The 27,072-nt window shown below is 38.3% G+C and overlaps 1 protein-coding gene across 7 annotated transcripts; it reads right to left on the bottom strand.

Moving 5' to 3' along the window:
- Positions 1–804: 804 nt before the first annotated feature.
- MARCHF7 (membrane associated ring-CH-type finger 7) lies at positions 805–27,072 on the bottom strand. Of its 7 annotated transcripts, XM_082314602.1 has the most exons (11): positions 26,921–27,072; positions 21,343–21,544; positions 16,513–16,671; positions 14,151–14,322; positions 12,383–12,550; positions 8,329–9,445; positions 7,896–8,065; positions 6,587–6,696; positions 5,045–5,158; positions 3,138–3,186; positions 805–1,236 (listed from the first exon to the last, which is right to left on the bottom strand). In XM_082314602.1, the coding sequence occupies exons 2-11, from the start codon at positions 21,487–21,489 to the stop codon at positions 1,211–1,213; spliced, it is 2,232 nt and encodes a 743-aa protein (XP_082170728.1). In that variant the 5' UTR covers positions 21,490–21,544; positions 26,921–27,072; the 3' UTR covers positions 805–1,210. The 7 variants fall into 7 exon arrangements, 5 of the variants coding, with proteins under 5 accessions (XP_082170728.1, XP_082170727.1, XP_082170729.1 ...); XR_014228448.1 differs by lacking the exon at positions 3,138–3,186 and having other exon boundaries at positions 6,564–6,696; XM_082314601.1 differs by lacking the exon at positions 3,138–3,186.

Below are 27,072 nucleotides of genomic sequence, written 5' to 3'. Positions count from 1 at the left end.
AAACTCAAGGTATTTCAACATACTGCACTCTTTGCAGATACATTGTTACGGTAGTAATTAAAAAAGCTAACATAAATATTTATAGCAAATACAATTCCAATACATGTATGACAATTTATTGTACCACCATTCATATAAAGCATTTCAATCGAAAATGGTCAGAAACAATCTTAAATAACGGCATAAGAATTTACAAACATTAGTAAGTAAAGATATACCACAGACTATAGTTTTCTAAGTTTTCAAGTGTAAGTTCTGGTAGATATCCATGTTTAAATAAAATGGACAATACCAGTAGAGATGCATACCTCTATCATCTTTATTTATAAAGAAGTGACAACACTAGAAAACACATTGATAACCAGTGCTTTGAACAGTGAAGGTGGGATCTAAAAAAGTCTGATTAAACTAAACAACCTTAGGTCTTTACCAAGTTGCATATCTGCCAGGAATGCTGAAATGCAAGAGTTTACACCTGCAATATTCCATAATGGAACAGCCACATAATATCAAATATAATCTCCAATTTCTAAACCAGTACATAAAAAAGCCATCACTAACACTAAGTATTAGAAGACCACTGCAAGTTCTTATTGCTTCTTGAGTTAAATAATAATCTTCAAATAAACCAAAACCCAAACAATCTCTACAGCATTTTGCTCATCCTCCTGTTCATTCATTAACACTGGAAGCAATCAGTTATTATATGATGCAGCAACAGAGGCATTTAAAAAAAAAAAATAAAACCCCAAACAAAACCTATTTTAGTACATGGACACCCCCACCCTCCCTGCCCACCCTCACCCTGAAACCCACTATAACCACTTAGTGCCAGCAGAGGAGCAAAACTCGATAGACAAAACCAGAAATCTGACTACAGTAAGAAGGAAACATAAAGGGAGATATAGCTTCCTTAAATATTCAAAATCTGATGTCTTCCAAAACAAAGCACATCATCCTCATCATTTAAAAAGGGAAGTTGCTTTATATGTATCTAATCCTCACACATGCTGAGTAGTTCTCAAGTCCACCGAGTTCCACTGTGCAGCAGTTGATTTTGAATTCAACAATGCTTCAAAAACTACGGTAATAGTCAATGCACTTTTTACTGAGAGAAAAAAAACCAAATGCATGTTGATATTGTTCTTGCTAGTTCAGCATTTCTGCAGCAAATCCATTTGTCTCTTGCAGTATGAAAGTTCTACCAGCATCAGTCTTCAGAATCATCCTCAGAAGCTGTTGGAACAACACAGTATAATCAGAAGCCTTGATAAAGGTCTGTGAAATTAGAGTACTTTAAGATGAGTAGTGGAAATAAAGGTAATTTTATAATATTAAATAGCAGATTGTAATACCCGCCCAAACCTTACGTAATTACATAGCTTAATTTTTAAATGCATGTCATGTCTGAAAAATATAGCATTTTCAAATAAAAACTCGACATTACAGAATGCAGTGTCCTCCTGCTGTTCTTCCTCAAAAATAAAAGGAAGAAAACTTAATTACGCCAGAGATTCAACTTTTATGTTGTGTTTACAGTGGCTAATTCCAACAGTAGTCAGAGGAGAATATATTCAATCCATGACAGCAGCACCCAACACAAGGGAAAGAAATGACTCACAAAGTTGACAATTTGGATACTGAAATATCTAGGAAGGTTCAGCAGCCTAAACAAGCAGAAAGACTCTTAAAAAGTTTTTATATATATATGTTGCTTAATGCAATTAAGTCAGGCTTACTTGGAAGCAGCTCCTCTCTCCACCCCCATTCTTTCAGCATATGCAAAATGAACATAAAGCCCACATATGCATAGGATTTTGTTGTTGCAAGGTGAATTAAAAGACAAATACACACTTGTCAACTATGATAAAAAAGTCAGTAAGCACATCTACAATAGGTTTGTAAAATGTTAGCTTGTCCATAACAGGAATTTAATCTGTCTTCTTAAGCAAACTCTGCAGTCAAGAAAATATTCACACTTGAGTAACTTGTTCCATCTCTGAAGACAGAAAGAAGCAAGGTCTGTCTCCTCACTTTTCCAGTTCTTAGAAGAGAAATGTAACTAAAGTAGCATCAATAATAAATCTAAAACTCAGTATTTCTTACCTGCAAGTTAGACAAAGCCTGAATCAAATAATAGATTAAATTACTGTGTAAAATGGCACTCAAAGATTATTTTTTACTCTAATAAGGATGCACATAACTTAGGAATAAATTCTGAACTCAAGTCCACCTCTGTCTGCTCTGAATACAGAAATAATCACCTGGTCCTTGAACTAAAACTTACACACGCACACACACCCCATTCCTTATCATACTCCAAATACATCCTATGCACTGAAAATTCATACGCAAACTTTGAATGTTGACAGACATTCATATGCCCACTGCGGGGGGGGGGGGGGGGGGGGGGGGGAAGGTAGATCAACTACCCTTCTACTGCCTACTCATCATGCCCAGAAATAATACTTAGATTCAGGATACGTTTACCAGAAGTCAGCATATAGTTCTGAATTTAAGCACGCTGAAGAAGCCATTATGTGAAAAGCAGGCTAGTGTTTTGCCAAAATTGGCAACTGTTAAATTTTGTTCCTGAAGTGGCTCAAGAAATATGTACAACCAAAAAGTGTGTGTGGACAGAAAAAAAGAAAGGGGAGAAAAGGGGGGGGGGGGGGGGGGGAGGAAGAAAGGGGGAGAAGAGGGGGGAAAAAAAGGGGGGGGGGAGAAGAGGAAACGGCAAGAGAAGTATGGTAATTTAAGTGCAGTGAAATTCAACTTTAAATGTTTCTTTTCTACTAGGACTCATGTAAAAGGCTACAACCTGAAGGTAACCACTAATTCCATAACTACATATTACTAGAATTACAATAGCCAAACTGTAACTAGTGAGGAATCTTATCACTTCCAGAAAACACTTCTGTTGTCTAAACAACTCTATGCTGTTGGGAAATTAATCATGGAGAATTAAAACCAGTTCCCCCTCGGAATAATTCTACTGATAATGGAAAAAGCACTGCTGGGTAAAGTCAAATTTTCCGTAATTAAGTTCAGTACTATGAATCTTGGCAAGGAGGATTGTACCCATTTAACTTTGAGTTGATCTAAAGGGAGGGGAAGGGAAGAGGGGAAGCACCTACTTTCAATATCTTCCATATGTGCCTGAAGAGTTCTTGCAAGGTTAATAAACTAGAAACAAGGCAGAGAGAAAGTAGTTTAAAAGTTGCAAAGTTATCTGCAGAAATTTGCAACAAGTTAGCAAAGTTTTCTTCACTTTTTCTTCACTTTTTACATCCCAAAGCTTCATTCCAGATGTCGGTTATCCTAACACATTTGCCCAACTTGCAAAAATCAATGCAAAATTTAATATAAATCCCCACACATTAGACTTCAAATTGCTATTGCACAGTTATTTCAGCTCCCACTCTATGTCAAATGTCTCTGGTAGCAGTTAGTGGCATCATCTTCATGTTCTACAGTCTGTAAAACACATCAATTTTGAAAGTAGCACACATAAACAAGTGCCAGTTTTATTAAAGCTGTTCCTAGAAATTGTAATGCAGAAAAACATAATCTGTAAGGATTGCATTATTTGGATCCAGTTCATGTACTTCACTATTAATATGGCAAAACAGAGCCCTCTGACTGAATGAGGTTAATGAAAAATACATAAATACACTTAAGATTTTAACTGTAAATAAAAAGTTTAAGAGCAGGATTACAATTAGGCAATAGTGGCAGTTTAACGAGAGGGGTACGTGGTACCAAAATCCAAAGCCAAAATCCCTGAGAATATAAGCTCCTTAGGCAACTAACAAAAAAAAACACTTGGCTGAGACTTTCGATCTACATCACTGTTTCAGTGATAGTCCAGATGTTGAGACACAGAAAATAAATTGAACAAGAATATGACGCTACAGTTTTCATAGCTCAGTTGTATGCTCGGTATCAAACACACATTGGTGCTCTCACTGGTTTAAAATGCAGTGTCACACAACTGTGTAATGTTACCTCTCATGAAAAAACAGTAAAAACATCTGAGTTCTGCAATACACTCAAGCTAATAACCTGTACTGGATGCTGGCTGCTATTAGATCATGTGTCTTTTACATCTCTACACCTGTAGCAGAGAAAACTGGACATTTCATTTGTACATCATGGAACACAAGCTCCACATTAGATGGATACAGAAAAGAGGACCACCGTTCTAACACAGTAAGAGATGAGAGCACAGTCCTGCCTCTACCCCAAAAGGCCTACTACCTGCTAGCAACCATTCCAGTAAGCATATATTGTCAATTCTTTGTATGTAATTTAAAAAAAAAAAAAAAAAAAAAAAAAAAAAAAAAATCAGCTTTTCAGGAGCTCAGCTGATGAAGAGCACTGATTCATTATCTAGCATCAAATAAACGTGTAAAATACAGGATTTCTAAAGAGTCACTATGCAGAAATAATTTTGCATGATGATCTCACACTGGTAAAATGTGTACTTACTGCATTTCTAAGCCAAGCCATTTAAGAGACAAGAATCCAGTCAAATACAACTAATAAGAGTTTTGACTAATGCCAGAAAATCATACTATAGCTAGTCAGTTTCAGAATGTAATATTCAAGTACATATTTAGGCACAATCCAGCAGACAAGCAATGCAAGGTTTAGACCTTTGCAACGTAGACTGGCATCATGAGAAAAAAATTAATCAAATAAGATAGACCAACATTCTCAACTGCACGTTTTGTATAGAGGGAGGTTAACCTTCCAGTTTTGCATAAATTCAGAACAATCATGACAACATACATGCAAAGCAGTGAATTACCAACAACCATGACAAAAATGATTTTGCAACACAGTAACTGCAATAAAGTAGTACCTTCGGTTTCAAATCAAACATTGTGTTACTGCATTGACAAAGCCAGACCATTTTAGACCTAAATTTGTTAAATAAGCATGCTTCTTGGGTATCTAGTTCCTAGGTCGCTCAAGGTGACAATCTAGTTCCAAGTTCTCTGTACAAGCAATTCCTGCCATAAAATCACTGCATACTTACTCTAACACGCGTGCTGGCCTCACTTGCCGTTCCTAGCATATCAGAAAAGCGCTGCTCGCATAAGTGTAACAACACTACAAGGTAGAGACCAGAGCTGATAAATTCATAGTCTGCCTTAAAGGAGATCAAAAGAAACATTCAGAATGTCAGTGATATGTTTGCATATACGATTCAAGAAGTAGAATAAGAATTACATTTTACTGGAAACATTACCTCTTTGATCTCTAGTTGTTCCAAGAGAATTAGGGAAATGTAATACTACAAAATTTTAATTACTGAAAAGCTATTTATACTTCTGGTTCTTCCCACGCACCCACCCCAGATCTAACATGTTATCCTTGAAGATAAATAGACATGAGTTCTACAAATAAAATCTCAGACAGCATGATTAGTTTACAGGAGGGAATCTGAGAATCAGAGTATTATACCACTGGGAAAATAAAAACAACAAACTTTGCTGTTTTCTTTTCAGTGGTCCCAATGCTTTACAGAAAGCAAAACCAAAGGGAAATATTATAAAAGAACTTTATGATGTTATAAATACTTTGAGAAATTATTTTCCCTGCTAAGATAAACTTTCAAAATGCTACTGCTGAACTGATCATTTAGGCTCAATTCTTTAGGAAAAAGTTTCAACTCTCTTATTTCTATCAAAGTACAGTGACAGTAACCAACAATCAGTAGTGGTAAAACATAAGATGATGGCACTCTTGAGAAAGACTTCTCAGAGTCTGGCCCAAGTGACAGGAACTAGAGTACTAGGGTAAGAGCTTACTCTAGTAAGAAAATTAGAGGTTGATGGTTGGCCCCAAAACTGATGTCACTTTGTATTTTCTTTCAATTTCTGAGGTAGACAAATTTCATTAGTCTTTCTATATTCACAGAATACAACCCAGAGAATAAGGAAAACCCTCTGAATAAAGTTCATTAAAATAACACCAGCTGTTTGTTATTTATTCATTTTTTAATACTACACAATCCAGTAGTTCTAAGGTAATGTATTTTATATAATGAGAGTAATACTAATGGGCCTTTAATTATTTTTAATTTAGGAAAGGACTTGAAGGAGCAGCAGGAAGCTGTTAGAAAAGAGGTTAATTTCTACCACTCTAATGAAACAAAAAAAAAAAAAAGAAAAAAAAAGAAAGAAGTTTTTAATGGTATGTTTAAAGCAACTGCTAAGTGTGTTAAAAAACAGCTAAAAGCAAAGACAATTCATGACTTAATGTGAAATTCAATCTAATCATACTAATACTCCCACTGCACCTATGTGGCAGAGACACTGGACTGCAAAGCTAGATGACAGATCTGCAACGAAGAAAAGGATAAGAGATATATTACACTTACTGAAAGCTCAGCTATAGGAAGCACAGCAGGAAGATAGAATTTGTCTGAATATTGAGGAGAAAGATCTGTTCCATGTTGACATTACTTTATGTGTGTAACAGTCCTTCTGAAAAGGAGACGCATTTTCCTTCTCTAAAGAACAGCGCCCTCCCAGCACTAAACCAACACTTACCAAATTAGGCAAAATATACTAACTTGTTCATTTGCATGTGCCCTATAGAGTTCATGAATGTCAAAGTCTTCCAGATTGAGATGCAACTTCTCCTTGCACAGTTCACAAGTTGTTACTGCTTCCAAAGAAGAACCTGGTGGGGAGGGGCAGGGGGAAAGTCAGTGTCAAGTTGCAACAATCTTTAATAACACAGGACACAATTATACAAGCATTACAAACTGTAACTACTTCTTGGCTTTATTTTGCAGAGCACGGCAAGAAGAAAGCCTCTTATACGAATGTAGTGACTATCTGCTACTGTCAGAATTTAAATGCGATAGAATGTTTATTCCCTATCCATCTCCACATTCTGGACACCATATGCCTCTTACTGGAAGTCTGCCATAAAAATCGTTGCTTGGGCCGTTTGAATTCTACAGTGTAATCCACACATACACAAAATAATAAGTATACTGGAATAGCTTAAGGTTATTGCCAGAGTAACATTTTGTCTTAAAGTACCAGGTTTAAAACAAGCTGCTCCATAAGCAACACGATGAAGAAAGCAAGTTTATGTGGATTTATGTCTTACATAGTTAAATACCTCAAATTAATTTATCTTACAGGCTGAGACTTCTAATACATCCCTACTCTGATGTGGGTCCTCTGATACAGAGTAAAAAAGTAAACAGATGCTAGTATCTTTGGTAAAAAGTATTCCATGATCTTCATGTCTTCTACCAAGCCACCTGTTTTTAAGTCTTAAAAATACTACAGATAAATTGATTGACTGGTTTGTAACTAAGTTACTACAAAAACGTTCGTACAGTGTGCAATTTCTGAAGTGTTTCTTAAAAAAATTCTATATGCACTTTGAAGTAATTTTTTGAACAAGCAGTTTTAACTGCCTTGAACAGGAGTTAGTATCTTTAAAAAAATATTAAGTATAGTTACAACAGAAAACCATTTTTGGATTTTCAACTTCGTATCACTCTACTACAGTCAGCCTGGCTATGAAAGTCAAAAACTAGAACCACATGCATGAGGAAGGGTGGGGAACAAACTCACCCAAAGTAGTAGAGTAGCTCTAAAGCTACATTTCTGCAATGTTATATTTTATCTAGTATCTTAGTAGACAATCCCAAAAATGTAGTTCTCTGAATGACAATTACAGTTCTTGGAACTACTCACACGAGAAGCTGCACAGACACACAATAAGCCTGGAAGTGGCACACTGTTGTTTGTCCCCAACCGCTTGTTCTTCAAACAAATGCCTTCATATTAGTAAGAGTAATCCTCCCGATAAGCCTCCCAATATAACCGAAGTCTACCTTGGTCTAGAGTGTGCTTTACCTGAATTAATCTTGGACTGCAGCCATTTTTTCATGCACTCCTGGTGAACATACTGCAGACTTCCAGTGCACTTGCATGGCTCTATTAAAAGGTTGTCAGAACTTGCAGAGGACATCTGACAGATTCTGCATAAGTCACCCTCTTCATCTTCAGAATCTTCTAGAAGCAGGCTGCATAGGAAGGAATATCAACAAACGCTGTGACACAGTTCATGTAAGACTTTTTATAATGACAATTCCATTCATCAAACTGTTCTCAAACCTATGAGGATTAAAACAAGTTTCTCTAAAGACAAAAGTCAGAATGCAGGTGACAGAGGAGTGAGTTGCCACCTCCTCTGAAGCAAAGTTTCCTTTTAACATCATGGTTACAGAAAACCCTCTCATTTTAAGTCAGCTACATTTTATTATCTCAAAAGAATATACTAATTTACCTCTCTTTAATCTTCTGGAGTCTTTCTGGATCTCTTGAGGGTGGTATTTTAGACTTGCCACTTTCTTGTCCATCAGACTGATTCCAGCCAGAGGGAATAATATCTACAGTTATCATAAGATTGTCAGACAGACTGCTCCCTAATGTTGGAGGCACTGCAAAGCGAAAGAGAGAACCAGGCAGAATTCCAGAACTTCTCCTACTGTGGGCTGAATCTGGTGGGGAGGCAGTAGCTGTAGGAATACCAGATACTGCAGGTGTTGGTGGTCTGCTAACAGAAGCCCGAGGAGGGCTATCTGATGCTTCAAGAGAGGTCTCCTCACCTGACTCTCTTCTTCTGAAGACACGTTGTGATCTAGCAGTTGTATCAGAGGTAGAGATCCTTGCAGATTCATCTCTTCCTTCTCTTCTTCTTCTGGAGAAGAGAGGTGTACATCTGTTCCTCAAAGATGATGATAACCAGGATCCTGTGCTCCTGCTTTCAGAGTCTGGTCTGTAACTTTCCCCATCTGATTCAGGGTTATGATTTTGTGAAACTCCTGATAAACCCCATCTTCGTCTAAGAAAACTAAATCCCTGAGAAGCTTCAGATGTCTGAAGTCCTGGAACTTCTGGAGTTGAGGCTCCATTACTGCTTGACAGAGTAGAAGCTTGAACTCTTGGGACCACTGTTGACTCTTCAGAGCCTAATGATCGTGTATGCAATGAGTCTTGGCTAGACCTTCGAGAGAAAAATGTAGATGACATACTAGATGCTAAACGAGACAGCAGCTGCCTGGTTGTGCGCCTCCCTTCGCTGTCAGCTGCAGGCTCATTCAACGACCTCTGAGAAGATAAAACCCTTTCAGAACTACTTGAGGAAGGAGTTTCATCTCTAATGGCAGTAAGAGAAAATGCTGGCTGCATGCTCCTCTGCGGAGATTCCAATTCATTTCTCCTTTGTCTTGAAGAATAGCTGGATCTCGAAGAGCTCATGTTAGAGTCTCTGTTGAAAAAAGATGGCTGATGATCAGAAGGCAACTGGCGGTTCATGGATGCATTCAGCCTCAAAGTGCTTAATGAGTTCTCTTTTGGTCTTGCTCCCTCTGCATATGAAGAGGCAGGCCTTTCTTGAAGATCTGTTGCAGAAAAGCAGAGGAAAATACTATGACAAGATGTGCTCTAATTATTACATTCCGGATGGATAACTCTAAAGTGTAAATGCAGCAGTTCAGGATTTCGTGATCCTTACGCAAAATTGTTTTGAATTTGGAGGTAGATTCCAAAGTAATATTAAGTTGAAATTTACTTACCAGAATTCTAAAGTTAAACTGAAACTTAGACTGGTTTCAGTCTGATAAATCCATTTGGAATCTAAGATCCCCAAAATCTTCAAATTATCAAGGCATGACTTGCTTTCTTATACGGAAATATGAAAATTCTGACCATCTGTCAGAAGTTACATAAGAACAGCATCTGAATTAATAACAGCAAACTATATACAATACTATTTATAACTTAAAGGTCCATCCTGCCTGTAGACTGAGAAAGACAGGTTAAATCAAAATTTCAGCAATGTAGCAGACACCAGAGCACCCGAAACAAATGCATGGATGAAGCCAAGTATATCCTCCATCTACTACAAGCTACCCTTATTCTTCTCATCATAAGTAGTGTTTGTAACTGCAGCTCTTGATGTTCTTAAAGGTAGCACAAAATTATTGACTCTGGATAACAGAAATAGAATAGTATCTAAATTAGATGTGTATCTTGCTCTAATAATGTTTTAAACCAGGAACGCAAAAATAAAAAGAATACCCTAGAAACACTGTAATTCCATTGCTCCAGCCCCAAACAGTTATCTACCTATTGCTTTTATCAAAGAAATGCAACAACTAAGTTAGTTCACATGTTCAGCTATGCCACTGGCTTAAGCGCAATCAGACTTAACAATTCTGGATTAGTAATCTCATCTGCTCTCTCAATTACCTTCATTACCTACAGTCAATTAGATAACTACCACCACATTGTTGTGTCCTCCCCTGCTTTTTAAGTGTACATTTGATCACCCAATGCTTCCCAGTGGCCTGCAGGTTAAATGAGGCAATTCTGCTCCTCTACTCTGCTCTGGTGAGACCCCACCTGGAGCACTGCATCCAGCTCTGGAGTCTTCAGTATAAGACAGACATGGACCCGCTAGAGCAGGTCCTGGAGAAGAGAAGAGTCCAGGGAGACCTTATTGCAGCCTTTCAATATATAAAGGGGGCTTACAAGAAAGATGGGGACAGACTTTTTAACAGGGCCTGTAGTGACAGGACAAGGGGTAACGGTTTTAAACTAAAAGAGGGTAGATTCAGACTAGATACAAGGAAGAAATTTTTTACAATGAGGGTGGTGAAACACTAGAACAAGTTGCCCAGAGAGGTGGTAGATGCCCCATTCCCGGAAACATTCAAGGTCAGGTTGGACGGGGCTCTGAGCAACCTGATCTGGTTGGAGATGTCCCTGCCCACTGCAGGGGGGATGGACTAGATGATCTTTAAAGGTCCCTTCCAACCCACACCATTCTGATTCTTATAAGCGTATTTTCTGTAAACACTGTGTAAGTACCTCAACATACTGAGCAGAATTCTGCTGTAGCTGAACTGTAGTTAGTAGGACATGAATCAGCTGAGGATGCTAATATCAGCTAGTCTCCTTCCTCAAATGGCTAGATTTGCAGGGCATGGGGGCAGGAAGAGGTGGAAGGAGGAAGCAGCTGAAGCCCACTAACCTCATAAGAAGGGAAACTTCTTCAGTATTTTAACAACTTAAGCATAGGTAGATTAAGGTATAAGGCAGAAGCTTTCTCTATGTATTCTGGAATTTAAACCTTTCATGTTTGTAGTTTTGGTGGGTTTGTTTGTTGGTTTGGGTTTTTTTTTTTTCATGGGTTCTGCATTGCAATCACCATTTATTGCTGAAGCTGAGGTTTATGCATCTGGCAGACTCTAACTAAACATCCTCACAGATGCCAAGCGTCTGCCATATGGTTTTGATTACACGGCAGGGAACGCAGTTGGGAGATATTTTTATAGCACTTAACAGTGGCACTACTGCTAGAAATGCAGCATGGACAGTACAAAGCATGGCTGTCCATCCATCTATTTCTCCCATTAGGCTCTACCAGGTAAACTCCAACTGTCCACTTATTAAGGAAATGTAGAGTATGATGACATTAAAACATACTCTTCTGGTAAGGCAAGACTGCAGGATGAAATCTTGAACTAGTTTTTATCTTTTCTGCTTATCTTCTTTTCCTGGTTTCAGCTGGGATAGAGTTAATTTTCTTCCTAGTAGCTGGTATAGTGCTGTGGTTTAGATTTAGCATGAGAATAATGTTGGTAACACACTGATGTTTTAGTTGTTGCTTGTAAAAATGGCATTTTTTTTTTTTAAATTCTGCATTATAAAATACCACTAATGCACCTGCAAAAAATGGCAGATCAAGACTGATGATGAGCTTCCCGCGAGACAGCTCTAAAAGGCCACAACGCTCCAAACAGAAAGTGAAAATGACAGTGCAGGAGTCCGCACTAGTCCTAGCAGTTACTATGGAACAAACCTCTCACCCCATGCAAAGTATGTGTTTATTCATTTTTATTTTCAGTGGTCTAGCAGTTTTCCCCAATAACCACTCAAGAACCCAAGTGGAAAGAGATAATATGATATGGGCACCTTCATGAAAACCCTTTCCTGAGTCAAATTAACATTATTTCTTTTCCCGTACCTAAAACAAAGAGATCTTAAGATGAACAAGAAGAAAAGAGGCTTACTGACATTCACACAGTTACAGTGGCAAACACTGATAGCACTTTCTTATGACTGAATATACCTACAAGCTAGACCATTCATATATTCTTTGATGGTTTAGCCAATGCATGGCAAGTGGCCAACCAATATTATTTAAAAGGATACCTTAAAATTAAATAGATCTTTTGGCTTTGCATTTTAAAAAAAATGTTAAAAGAACATGTGAAGAAACTAAGAGGCATGCAACCTATGGGTTTACAAGCTTTCAGCTGTACAATACGTACATGTTGAAGATGAAAAGTCACTGTTTCTGTAGCTGTGATCCACCAGGTTATTAACGGACAGATCTGTTCTTCTTTCTAACTCTCTTCGCTCTCTCACCAGCTCAGTTCCAAGGGAGCCAAGCATCACTGATGAAGATCTAGGAATCCTACTGTACCTCCAAGAGGAATCTAGAAAAAAAAAAAATCAATCCCGTTTTTGTAAACATTTAAAAATCCATTAAAGCTGGTACTTATGCATGCATTCTCGTTATACCATATCAAGGGTGAATTTAACAATACCACTAAGCTGATCAAGTGGCCAGCTGCCAACACAAAGCCAAGAGTAAGCAGCACTCTGCTGATGCTGGCACTTATTTAATCTTGCAGCGAGTTAGTTCTGAAAGCTAAACTGGAAAAAAGTAGTAAAACTTCTGTGAAGAGTTAGATCTAGTAACAGTCATACAGGACAGGAGGAGGAAGAGAAATAGCATCTTGCTTTCTAATGGTACCTAGTTATTAAATAGGCTTCACAATATGGCAGAACAGCAGCTTGAGACTTAGTAAATGCTGCCATTCTAATGATGCTTCGTAAATGCTCCTAAAATTAATTTTCCAGAAAGACAGCTGAAGCTTAAATGCAGCTTAGACACAACTTTAAGAACAATGACTAATACTGTTCTTGCTCATATTGCAGAGTAAAACACTTCAGTTTAAAAAGGGATCTTGTTTTTTTGCTAACAGCTCCACCAACTAAATAGGGAACTGTACATACTTCAGCTGTGAACAAAACTCTTGTTCTAAAAAAAGTGTTATTCAATAGCTCTGAAAAATCCTCCTTGATTTTGTTTTACTGCTAACTTATAAATCCAAATTTAAGCATTCATTGGTCAGCAGTGTGATGATAAGCCAATCTAGAAAGACAGATAGTCCTATACCATAATGAGAAATGTTAATGGTGGTCATTTTATTAACAAAGAGTAAGAAAGCATCAACAATACTGGGTTTTGAGCAAGAATTTATTAACTTTTATTTGGATGTCTGTGTGGTTCCATAAGGGGATATAAAAAGAACATTGATCCATACTCACAAGGGTAACCTGAATGGATCTTATGGTCTGTTTTGAAACATTCTAGAAATATTTTCAATATAAGTTTTTGATTGTTATTTCCTGACCGTTAGACTTTGGTTAGCATATTGCTTAACTTACATCTATCCAAGTATCACATACTTATTTACAGCTTTAATGAAAATCTCACTTCCTCCTGAAAGAGCTCCTAGTGTAGAATGTTTATTTTTGCCTGGCCTATAGAATGAGTTTAGGCCCTGCTAAAAAAGAACTCTTTCTTCCCTGACAGCAGTGCTCTAACGAGCCATGACACTGTGCTTCTTGGAACACAGAGCTAAGCAAGGCAAAGATTTCCTTTCTGCTGTCCCTGGCACACATAGGTTTACCAATACAATATGACTCATGAAATAACAGCAGCTGCACTCATTCTTTCTTTGAAATCTTAACCAATTAAGACATATTTGAGCCATGAAGTTCAGCTTTACTGCAAGTAGAATAGGTACAGTTAATAATTTTGAAATGACATGAGTACAATTGGGTTTTCAAAAGACTATGTTAACAGCATTCTCAGTAGTTTGGATACTGCTATTGGTGCGAACATACTCTTCTGTTAGGCATATGTTTTAATATTTAAGAATAATAGAAGTGTAGTATTACAAAGCAAGTCTTTTAAAACTTGATAAAACCTGATCTTACTACTCAGACAATTTTCATGTAACTCACCTGCAAAGGCAGTCAAGCCATTACTTCTCACAGAAGAGGTAGATGTACAAGATAGCTTAGGTCTCTTTGAATCACTATCTCGCTGCTGGCTATGCAGTCTTGAATATGCTCCCTGAGTTCTCTCAGACTCACCGTAACACCCAGATGTAAAATGAGAGGAAGAAGATGTAGACTGAAATAACAGTTAAAAAAAAAAAATTAATGACACAGTATTTCAGATGTACTTACGCTGAACAAAAGTGTACATAATGCAAGACTCACAAAGATGGTAAAAAATAACATTAAGATGCAAAGCCTTTTTATTTAAAAATAATGTAGGATTTATGCTTGTGCTTTTGATCAGTATTCCCAGGTTTACCCAAAGACACCTCTACCAACAAAAGCCAGTTTCTATTACAATCAGTGTTATCTTTTCTTTATGGATAGATGTGGCTTACAGGGGAAAAAGCTATTCCTGACTTGTAAGATGCTATAAACATGATCCAATACAGCTTTACAGATCTCTGAGGAAACAATTTTGCTGTCCAGAAATGGCCAAAACTGATCAGCTTCATTATTTTATTTACTATTTTAACTAATCCAGCTTATTTTTTACCAATCTAAAATATACTCAGCTAAGGAGTCAGCTCTAGCTTCTAGTAAGCTGTTTGGACCAGACATATTTTGATTGCATTAAGCTCAAGTGCAACTGAAACAGTCCAGAGTAAAGAATGGGTACAAAACAATTTTTGCAGTGTACAGCACTGAAATAAAACAATTTTCAGAAACTAGTACTTGGGAAAAAAAAAAAAAGGATAGCCTATAAAGCTGTTAGTCTGGTTACTTGCAGCCAAGGCATTAACTTTCTATTTGAAATGTTTTTATTTTATTTTTGGATACAAAAAACTTGAGCTCAATCAAAAAGCTTAATTGAGCTGTTTGTCCTCCCAGAAACTATCTATAACCAAGATCCTTTACGGATCAACCAAATTAGAGTAGATGTTATAGCTGTGTTTATTTTTATTGTTATGTTTTTCACTAAGCTTATGCCACTACTTTTTACTCTTTAAAACTGATTAGTACCTAAGTATTTCTCTTATCCCATTAGAAAAGACAGATGGGGATATACAGAAACTAACATCACAAACCAAGTACAAAGCCAGGTTAATTTCCCTCATGAATCATCTGTTTAACATACAACTTATCTTTTAATCATTTGCTATTTGATAAGTGGAAGTTTCAGAGTGTCTTCTGCAATGTTCACTTGCATTAGAACTTAATTTGAAAGAAAAATTAACCTTAAGGGGAAAAGGTGTATCATTTTGAAAACTCCGTATCACCAACTTAACTAGCTAGGTAAGCCACTTACAACCACAGACTCCGTTTGCATTTCAACTATATGTAGAGACACCTACTATGACTTCCCCTGAATGCCAGCATCTCCACACTAGTTCCTCCCTCACCCTCACTTACTTCAAAGTGTCTTCACCTTTAAGTCACAGTAAGAAAACAAACACCTATTTAAGGTGCGAGCACTCTCAAGTACCCAACATCTTTCAGTTTGAAACTGAGCAGAGTTTTCACTTGTTCACTATCTTCCTGCCAAGGATCTTCACATTGTTCTGCTTTTCCCATCTTAATATTTCTACTGCAACTGAAAGTGTTTTATTGTCACTCTACAGTGCATAAGCATGTCAAAGCAGCAAACTACTTTATTTTTGGAGTTATGAAGGCATATTCTGGAGCCAAGTTAAGACAAGCTGCTAAGGCCTGAGCTTTGGATCTCAGTCAGGTGACAGTTCAGCCTCCTTCTTCTTTGACAGTATGCTGTAAGCAGCATGTAAGTAAGCACAGTCAGACCATGAACTGCTACTCCACAACTAAGTTTTCTAAAGCAGGTCTCCAAAACCATGAGCTTTGTGTTAAAACTCACAAAGCTGCCACCATCCAAAAAACACACCCCCTAGAAATACCTGATGGAACAAGCTGAGTGTAAACAATATTAATTTTGTCATCCATAGGACTAGAACATGTATGAGATTCTGATCACCCCCTCCTTTTTTCTTTTTAAATGGATAACTGCAGAGCCACTCTCACTTCAAATTTATTTCTTAATTATTAGTAAAACTAATATACATTATTATTTTCATCCTCTGAATAATTTCTTAACACCTCTATCTTCTTGCCTTCCCTCCATCTTGACTTAATAAGACCTGCTTATCTAGAAACCTTACAGTGAGCCCCTGCTAGCAGCTTTTCAAATTGGGAAGGCTAAGGTAAAACTCTGTTGGTTTTTTTTTGTTTTTTTGTTTTTGGTTTTTTTTTTTGTTTGTTTTTGTTTTTTTTTAATTGTTTTGAAGTATTACACATTAACAATTCTCACCAATCTGCTTCTGCTTCCCAAAAATCTTCCAGAATGTGGATGATCAAGTGTCCCTGAGTAGCGAGTTGGAGAGGATGTTGTAAGCTTCCAAGGAGTTTCATGGGTGTCTCTTTCTCCAGTTCCCCAGTCTCTACTGGAACTATTCAATACACTGGATTCCTGAAGAACAACATACTTATCATATGCATCTTGCAACTCAAAATGAGCTCGATATCTTACCTGAATATTGAAAATACAGGGAAGTGGACGTACTAACAAATCTGGAAACCTTTAATGAGAAACCTCAAGGGATGCCCATGGTTCTCTTAAGCCTGTTTCATTTATTCTTGGGTAAAAAGAGATTTTATTTTTTTTTTAACTACTGTCTAGCAATTATCAGCTCATTCATCTGTCCTCTCATTTGACTGTGGCCAACAAAAAGCTTAAGTGTAAGGCTTTTGAGGCACTACCCCAACATAGATACTCCAGCAACAAGGCAGAATTAAGGACCCCACTTTCAAGTGTTAAGTAAAAAAACCCCACACATGTCGAAAAAGAGTCTCCGTGACAGCAAAAGTGCCACAGCAGAAGTGGCTTTTTGGCTACTAAAGCAAGCCATCTGTCTTGTCCTGGTCATAACTTTTAATACAGGAAAGGGGCGGGGGGGGAGAAAAATCATGTTTTGGGCCTATTAACAGATAATTATTTTTACGTAAGGAGCATAATCTGTCCTAGTAAAATAGATGGGACAACAAATGTAAACTATGTCATCAAGTTATTCCTTAAAAAAGAATATCACGCTACTGCAAATTACACAGTGTCTTCTCTGAGTCTTAAACACTTCCTTTTTACCACTATTTAAGTTTTTTATTTCTCTGCAGTCTAATAATCCATCATTGTGCTATTGGCAGGGAAGGCTTGCAAATTAGTCACTATTAATTCCAATTACATTTAATGCAACCAGCAAAAATACATTCCCATCTTTCATTACAAAATCGAAACTTTTCCATCTCTAAGATTCTTATAAATCACTAACATTGAAGACCACCATAAAACAGTAAACAGCACTGGGTACAAAACCACTTTGGGCTTAAGAAATAAGATAAATAGTTCTAGTGGCTGAGTTCAGACACAGTGCAAAGATACTGAATCCACAGTTTGATATGCCTAACAAACTAAGACTGTTTGGCAAAACAACCCTGCAAATAAATACTGTTTGCTGCACTACCTCAGAGCAACGTGCTCAAATTATATGAAGTCTGATGTCTGCAGGGCAATGACTGTAACTGTTCTTTTTGTGTTTTCTCTTCCAAGATACTCAGGAGCTCTAATCTTTACCTTCGCTACACAGGCAAGTTTCTAACAATGAAACTGGGAACCGTTTAAAATACAAATCTGTCTATCTTTAAGAGAACTTTAGGTTCTACACTACTAGTTTCACTGAATTTCAATGAATAGATGATAATTAAGGAAAGACATTGCCATTTAATTTGCTCCACAGAATAATTGTTGAAATTAGTAAAATTAATAGAAATAACAGAAATCCAACAATTTTTTTTACAGCTAAGCAGAGTTTGTAAGTGATTATTTGTCCATCCTCTTTCTATGAGCTATTAATACTACAACTACAGTAGTTTCTGTCACTGTTTCTTAGAAGTTGTAGCATTAGGATTTAAAAAGCTGAAGAAATATTCATGCTCATCATTCTCACAAACAAAATTAAACCTGAAAATAAAGCATCAGCCAGTAAGTTTTCTCATATTTCAAAGTCTCAGTAGGATTCATCAGGTTTTTAAATTAGTTCATATATGGGTAATCTGCCCATGGGCACAACACTACACAACTTTAAGATAAAGGTAAAGCTCTCTTAAAATGTTGTTAATATGAGCCATACCTGCAGACTTAACTGATCTTGAAATACTTGCCTGTCCTTTTTCTCCAGCTGTTAATATTCTGAAGATCTGAGAATTTAATCTTATTTTAAGTGTCTGGATAAGCACAGGAAAGACCTTAATCCAGGAACACCACACTCACACCAGCACAGCACTGAGAGCCAGTTCATGGAACTACACCACCTACCGTTCTAATGCCAACACAGCTTTTGGCAGCTGTGGCATCTCTGCACTGTGCTCATTCCTTTGAAAGATGTCCCAAGGCCAAAATAGAAAGGAAAAAACCAACGTATTGGGTATCAAAAAAGTGACTTTAAGAGAAAGCAGATGATCAGGCATGATGTCAGGAAAGCTCAACCTAATTGCTATATCTGAAACTAAAAAAAAAAACAAAACAAAACCAAAAAACTCAGTTCACTTTCTTCCTTCAGTTCAGCTTAAGACTTTTTAAAATCCCTTGTCAGAAGTTAACAATTAAAGTATTACACAAGGTATTCTATTTTTGCTGTCTATTTTCAGTAGCAGAAAAATGTGATTAGGAAAACATTCAAAACAATTTTATACATTACACTTGACCCTATCACTCCTTTAAAAAAAACAAAAACAAACAAACAAAAAAAGCCAAAAACCCCAAACTTCCACTTCATTTCTCACAAAATGGTTAACAAAGTTGCATCATAAAGCATACGACTTTTTATTTTTGGACTTTAAGTCACCTAGAAACAACGCTATGTCATATACATCAGATTAGTTTACAATTAACCTGCTTGTTATGCCTCCTCAGATGAGCAGGGGCTACTACCCAAACTGATCTCAAAAGTGTATGACATATGAGAATTCATGCCTATATGAAAAAAAAGGGAAGGGGAAAGAAAATAAACCCACCTGACAGAAACCTTTTTTTTTTTTTTTTAGCCCTAGTCAAAACCAACTACTCAAAATTTGACTGCTCTGTCTCCAAAAGTTTTTGAGTTAGCTATAATCAAGGATGGTCTCTAGCTGCAGAAATTACTTTATATTAAAAAGCCAAGTCTCCAAGTTCCCTTTCCTCTATATACCCAAAGCACTACTGATAGTCATACATTTTTTTTCTTCTAAATGACGAATCTTTTAAATGATTTGGAACTGAAGCAGCTCTTAATATTTTAAGGTAGGCTTCTGAATGGATTAACAAAGCAAAAAGGCCTACCCATTCCATTCCTATCTGACTGGACTTAATCTTATTTAGACTATTTGTTTCTTCTTGCCCCTCGTAATCTTAACTTGCAAGCAATAATGGAATTTGCTCCTACCAGCTCTGTAAGTACCAAGAGTTAGTAAAGAGAGGGAGCTTCCCTGTGCTTTTATCACTAAGCACTAGTCTTGTGTAACAAGCTCTCGGACTACCTTCTATGAATTGGAGTGGAAAGAAGGAATACAACATCATCTTCTATACAATTATTTCCCCCTCTGTTTTAACTGGAAGTGTTATAAAGATCATTCCTCAGATTAGAAGCACTTTCCTCAACAGCAAATAGCCACAAGATAATATGCAGTGCAGTGAACACACTGCAGTTCATGTAAGAAATGAAATAACATAAAGTAAATAACTCTCTGGTGTTATGATTTCATAACAGTGGTAACACATCTAACTTCACAGCACCAGTTCAGCTCAAGACTCATCTTCTGATCAACAGCTTTCAGCGTGATATGTAGACTGTGTGTGTCCATAAATCCCTACAAAAGAGTAAGACTATCCAATTTGGTTTTGCTGAGCAGACAGCCAGTGAAAAATGTGTAGGAATCCAAAAAGCAAAAATGACTGAAGACTACCCTTAGACACTCCCTATAGCCTATATACTAGTGAACACATGCATGCTAGATATGGCAAAATATAACACATATACATATAATTGTGCTAAAAATAATTAATGCGCTATCACTCGTAAAACTCTCTCTGGAAAAGGCATTATATAATGCAATGTCCCAGATAGCTTGTCAGCAGGGACCAAACTCATAACCATTTTATCAAAAAATACGAACATTTAATCACAGAGTTAAGTTTCTGCAATTTCAAAGATCAAGATGGGTTTACATTTCTGGGCCCAGAATTGAGGTGAGAAACGCTGACAGGAGCAGAAACAAAATAATAAGAGAATTGAGCCAAAGAGACATCTGTTGTTTCCAAGTGCCCAAAATAATTTCTGAAGTAGTTTAACCTCTACTTCCCATAATATCCTTTCAAAGTGAAAGTACCTGCACAGTGTGACTTCTTGTTCCTGAGCATGGCTCCCCTCCCCCAAAAAACCAATCTGGTTAGTGTAAAATGTTGTATGTGAAACAGCAAACGCTGTTACCTCCATCCTGTCTACCGCACCCAGAGCCCAGCTGTATTAACATACTGACATGACAGTATGGTGTAAGCCTAAAGGTCCTCTTCTTACCTTCACAAAATGCAAAGAAAGTAGATGCTGCAGAGCAATGTAGCCTACTGTCAACTCTTAGAACCGCAACATATTCCTGTACTTTTTGCATCATCCACACATGAAGTGTAATGCCGTACACACATCAAAATTCAAACAAAATCCTCACCTCCCCTCAACAGAAAACCCCTTTTAGCCAGGTTTAAGACTGCAGTGTCTAGTGCCAAAACAGATCCACAGTATCAGGGTGCCCTTCATTCATCAAATGGCTGATTTTTAAAGGTACAGCTACAAACAAAAGCAGGTAAAGATGTAAAACCTAGAACTACCAGTTCACACTGCAGAATACTGTCTGTCATTGGCCTGGTTATTAAATCCTTGCATTTTAGAATTAATCTTGCTTTTTATTCACAAATGCAAGGCCCTGGGTGGGACTTTTCCTTGTATTTCCCTTCCTGTCCGTTGTGTGTCCCCCTGCTGGGGTTTTAAGGTTTTTCTTGGTGAAAAATAGACATTAAATTAATTTATACTTTACAGAAGGAGACAAAACACATTACCTGGTATCCAGATTCTAATCTCCGTGAACATTCTCTTGCACTATATGCACCAGCTAAACTGTTTCCAGTCAATGTTCTAGATCCTAGTGAAGAGCTGGAAGCCTGAACAGATATCCTTCGAGGAATTCTTGAGGGTTTTGACTCCATTCTTTGTATTCTGTGTAAGGACACACTGATTATTTTTTCTTTTAGAAGCAGGGACCTACATGCAAAACATTCACAAGTCATTCTGAGTGTATCATAAATATGACTCACACATACAAATATTTACACAGCGCTTTCCTCTGACTGTGCATCAGCAAGATAGGGAAATGAGTTGTTATCCTAGTTTTTGTAACCTCTTCTTTACATCTCCTCCCATTCCATGTTAGAAAACTAGAAACATAGCCCCTTTTGCTATTCTTATTGTTATATTACAATATCTTCTTGCTATTATATTACAAGTGGGACTCCCTGAAGAACTCTGCAGCACTAGTATTAACACAAAATGAGCCAGGAGTCAGGGAAGGAGTCCTCAGATTTCCTAAATTCATATATTAATTTTTGTTACTGGACTGTATCTCAACACTTGCAGAAACTACACTCAGAGTTATTCTTCAGAGTCAAAACCATGAAACTTCACACTCCTATTAAAAAAAAAAAAAAAAACCACCACACACAAAAACATTTGCGGTCTACCTGTCTCAAAGAAATGTTTAACTTCTCCAAAGACTACTCCCATGAAAACTAATGTTTAAAAAAGAGCACATGCTGTCTCACAGGTATATATAAATTCATGTTTGAGTTGCTGAGTGTTTATTTGCTCTTTTGATATTTCTAGGTATTTCAAAAGAAAGGCTGGTGCCTTTTCCACAGGCAAAGTGATGCTGTAGTCATTCCTGTCCTTGAAAGGATATCTTGACTTAGTGTTGCTCAAAAACTCCAGAGAGATAGCTAGCTGGTTTGCTAACATTCCCAGATTCTTCCTCCTTAGGATAGTACAGACAGAATCAGACCACAAAGGGTAGTTCTTAAATAAATTTAAGAGAACTGTAGTATCCTCAGTGGTGTGGTACGGGAAGAGTAGCGTGATAACTAACAACTCTAAAACAGATGGCTGAGAACTCCATTGGTATAAGGTGATTTGCAGAAGTGGTACAATCTGTTTTATTTAACCACTTTTAATTCTGGCCTAACCTTCCAAGAATGGCAATAAGCTGTATCAGAAAAAAAAAAAAAAAAAAAAAAAAATCACTCAGTAAAGCACATTTTTTCCCCACACATCAGCCATGCTCATCAGTAACACAGTCTGTGAAAAGCTGCTGCATCAATCCTGATGCACCTCATGTCTGGCTGCAGTTTCAAGTTAAGTTCACATACTCAGGACTTTTAATCTTAGGTGAAAGTCATACTGCATTACATATTCTACCTGGTAAAAGCTGGTTTGTACAGAACTCCATTGACCAAACAGTTGGACAGCTGAGGTTAATCTCCTTAATGGAAGGTTTTTTAACCACTGTTCTGGTGCATGTTCAGTTGCCAGCTTTACAACACAGGTCACAACATAAAGTAGCCTAAATGCTTAATCTTGCAAAAAATTATAACATGAAGCATACCAAGTTTAAGTGAATGTTTACATTCGCGTACAAAAGAGCTACTGGGTTGTATTATGGAGAGGCACACCAGCTTCTAGACCATCCTTCAGACATTTGCAACCCATTCAGTTTTGCCAGAGACATCACCAGTTAAATAAGATCAGTTCAGGAATCTGAAATCCTCTCTTGCCTAACTTTGCATTAGGAACCTGAAGTCATGAATTCATTAAATTTCCCAGATCACATTTAAACCCCTAAGTAAATATTGAGCAATCGTATGCAATTCTCAAAGCTGTAAATACAGCTGTATTGATAAGAATGCTCTCAGCAGTGTTCCAAAGTACAGAAGAACACTGTCAATCGTGGAAGTTCAAAAGAAATTCAGTAAGGACAAATGTAACCATCTAAGCTACACCACTTCAAGTGGATTGTTTGTGCAATAAAATGTAACAATCGTATTTCTTCATATTTGTAACATTAGATAAGACACTGTAATGATGATTAATTTAAGCTTTAGAGTCATCTCCATAATGTGCACTGCAAGTCTAGTACTTGTCTGAAGCTGCACTGAGCGTGAAAAAGTAACTATTCAAGTTGCAAACTGTGAAGCTAAACTAATGTCACAGTAATACAGACTAGGGTGTATGCTGGACAGGACAGCTGTAGGTCGTGATGAGATCCGACATCCAAAGCACTGTTTATCTACGTTTTACCCTGATACAAAATATAAGGGACAGACACACAGAATTATGGATCCAATTCTGTACTATTAAGCACTTGACAAAGAGCACCAGCATTATCACTTTCGTTATGGATCATTCTGCTTCTGGATCACTTTGCTTCAGACAGGTGTGGAATCAGATGAATTAAATAACATAGATAAGAGTCAGACACAAACACACGTAGAATACGCAAAGGTTCTAGAAGAAGGGACGGAAGCTGCTACCAGTAGAAATTAATGTCCAGATGAACACGGGGAAGAGACAGAAGTGTAAGAAGTTATAAGAACTTCAAGACTGAATTATAGATCATCTAATACTAATAAAATTGCTTATGCACCATCCTCAGAACAGACAAAATAAGAGCATTCGGATAGGAAAGGACAGGGTGGAAGACTGTGGATGCCAGAGCCAACTATCTCTAGAAGCTGAAATGGAGTCCAAGATTAGCAAATTGCTTCTACAAACACATAGAAAGGCACAAGACTGATTTTTTCCTCCGGTGGTAACCCCAAGAGGACAATGTTATCAATCAGCTTAATCTTGCAAATTAGCACAGGTTGTGACTTCAACCTGATTATGTCAGGATGATACTATATAATATTTTCTTTCTCTAAGTAACGAAATCTTGCAGAAACTATACACCAAAAATGTGTTAAAACAAGATAAAGGCAGCACGTTAGAAAATGCAAGATTTAATACGTCAGTTTATGCATACACATTATGATTAATTTCTTACTGTACATTTCTTCTGCAGTCCTGGCCTCAGCCAGCAAACAAAAAGGATCTGTCACAAAGATTCAGCGACATGAAGTATGTCATTCAGATTAATAATTTTTTAAAAACCACTACACAAGAGCTCTTAAATTTCTGGTTATCCATTATAAAATTTACTTGAAATCCAACTAGCAGAAATCACAAAAGCCTGTACCTGCAACTGAAGTCAATGGAGCCATGACTTGAATATATTAGATACATAAAACTAGATACTAGGCATCTCAACTTTGGTAATCAACACTAGTAAGAAGTCTTCTGGGTTTTTTGGTTGGGTTTTTGGGGGGGGGGTGGTGGTGGTGTTTGTTTTTGTCCAGAGTTTTTTGAAAACCATTTTAAGCACTGTACCTTGGAAGCTTGAGAAGCAACCATCTTCACAGTTGGCTTGAATACACACAATACACAAATAAGGCTTATGCTGATCGTAGTAACACAATGAGGTGGTCAAGAGGTGAACATGCTAAGCTATCTCAGAACACAGGACAGAGCAAGACAGTGGTCTCTCTCTCTCTCTCTCTCAAAAAAAATCATATTATTAAAGTCACAATAATACTTTTCTGCAAGGGGAATATCGTGGTTTTATAGGATATTTCAGAATGAGAATGGTTTCCTTTTACAGTATCAGCATCTTAAGGGTTTTTTGACTGAGCACAAAGACAAATTAAAACCTCGAACATTTTGTTTACCCACACAGGAACTCAACAAATCCCAAGTGGTAATTAACATGCTGTAATGAGTTCTATAATGACAATGTAGTCACCTCAATTTACACAGAAAGCAGCAAGGCCAAAAAATACTTAAGTGACTTCTCTGAGGAACAAAAAAAAAAACCAAACCAAACCAAACCAAACAAACAAAAAAAAATCTAAGTTGTGTTGCAGTCTGAACTGATTTAAAAGCCTGTTGTTGACACAAACGAAAGGAATACCTTACTCAAATACGACACCTCCTGTGTCCTTCATTGAGCAACCTCAACACACTATCCTGGCAAAACACACTTCTGGCTTCTCTGTCGTTTTGACACTACTCACACTGGTATCCAACAAGACAGAAATGAGAAAAGGAACAGCAGGGCGAGAAGCACTTCTCATCAAAGCAACATCGTGCCATGTTATGCAACTTAGCAATCAAAACCTCATGGAAAAATCTGGAAACAACTCTTGTGTCTCCTGGAATAAGGGATACATGTGGTAACTCTCAAGACTTGGTAAGAAACCAAGTTCTGAAATCAAACTTTAAATTTAAAGTTGTACCTGGGAAACAGATGACCAACTTGTAACAGGAGGTGGAGCTGAACAGCCTATTTTGAGTACACAGCTCAAATGTCCTGCCCTTCTTGATCTGTCATCCCTCCAACTAAATTATAAAATATCAACTAGACCTAACATAGCCACGGATAGAGATAACAAGAGATAAAAGATCAAAGAGGTCTTTGCAGTAAAGCAGAGTAATCTCAAAACGTAAAAAATAACACAAAGAGCAAATATTTCTAATAAAAACCTCTCACTCCTCGTCTCTTCTGCTCTGACCCCCTCTACTGAGAAACGAGGAGCAATTTGAGGTAGTAATGTCTACCAGTAAGGGAAGCCTTCACTAGCTTTAATGTTTTCTACTAACAGCTTAAAGCATTCTTGCGCCCTCAATCAGAGAGGAGCACAGGCTTCACTCCCAGCTCCCGCATTCAAGTTTTCTACCTTGGAACTATGTGGTGACACTTCTACCTACGACTGGAGCTTTTATGCCTACAGAGTTTTGGATGGTCTGATACACAACTGTTCATAAGCCTTTCTCCCGAGCAACTTGTTATCACGCATCTTCCTCGGTGTTTACTCGGAATCATGTTTTTATGACAAACAAGATGGAGTTCAGGGACAATTCTCTCACGCTGTGAAATTCTTTGTTCGGGGTATTTTCTCAACCTTCAATCAACGAAGACTGACGAAAAACTCAGCAGCCTCTCAGGAGTCCCGTAAGCAAGAAAAATGTTTACAAATGCCGGTCGCCGGCCTACGCTGCGGCAGCTGGTGCCATGACGCCGGGCCGCTCCCCCAGGCGGGGGCCAGCGGGCTCTGGACAGCGGGTGCCCCGCGGAGCCGCTGAAGAGGGCACCGCACCCGGCTCCCCATGCTCGAAGGGAGAGGCCCGGCCAGCGGGGCTCCGGCCCCGGCCAGGACCGCCCGGCCGCACCCCTGCTGCGCCCCCGCTCCCGGCCAGCGCCGAACGGGGCCGGCGCCAGGCTGAAGGGCACGGCCGACCCCCCTGCCCCGGCCCCGAAGGGCGGGGGCTCCTCAGCGGGAGGAAAGGAACGGGGGGGGCAGAGGCGTCACACAGCTCCGCTGCCAGAGACGGCGCGGGGGCGTGCGGCCGCCAGAGGTGCTCCGCGGGGAGAAGGGCGGAGGAGCCAGGCGCCAGCCCCGAGACAAAATGGTTCCCCCCGGCCCCGCACACAAGCGCGAGCCGGGCCGTGCAGGGCCATCTTCCCCCTGGACACCGCCAGCGGTCTGCACTCACTCTCACGGCACAGGCCTCACGGCGCGGACATTCAGGAGCCGAGGATCCACCGGAGAGGCCGAGTCGGGCCGGGCCCAGCGGCTGCCACGCCGAGCCAGCCGCCTCTCCCTGCAACACAATGGCGACAGCGCGGAGACCGCACGGCTGTCAAT

The sequence above is a fragment of the Platalea leucorodia genome (assembly GCF_965183815.1).
Source record: "Platalea leucorodia genome assembly, chromosome: 5".
Lineage (NCBI taxonomy): Eukaryota > Metazoa > Chordata > Aves > Pelecaniformes > Threskiornithidae > Platalea > Platalea leucorodia.
Note: the sequence above shows the minus strand (reverse complement) of the source record. Positions and strands in the feature narration are given on the sequence as shown.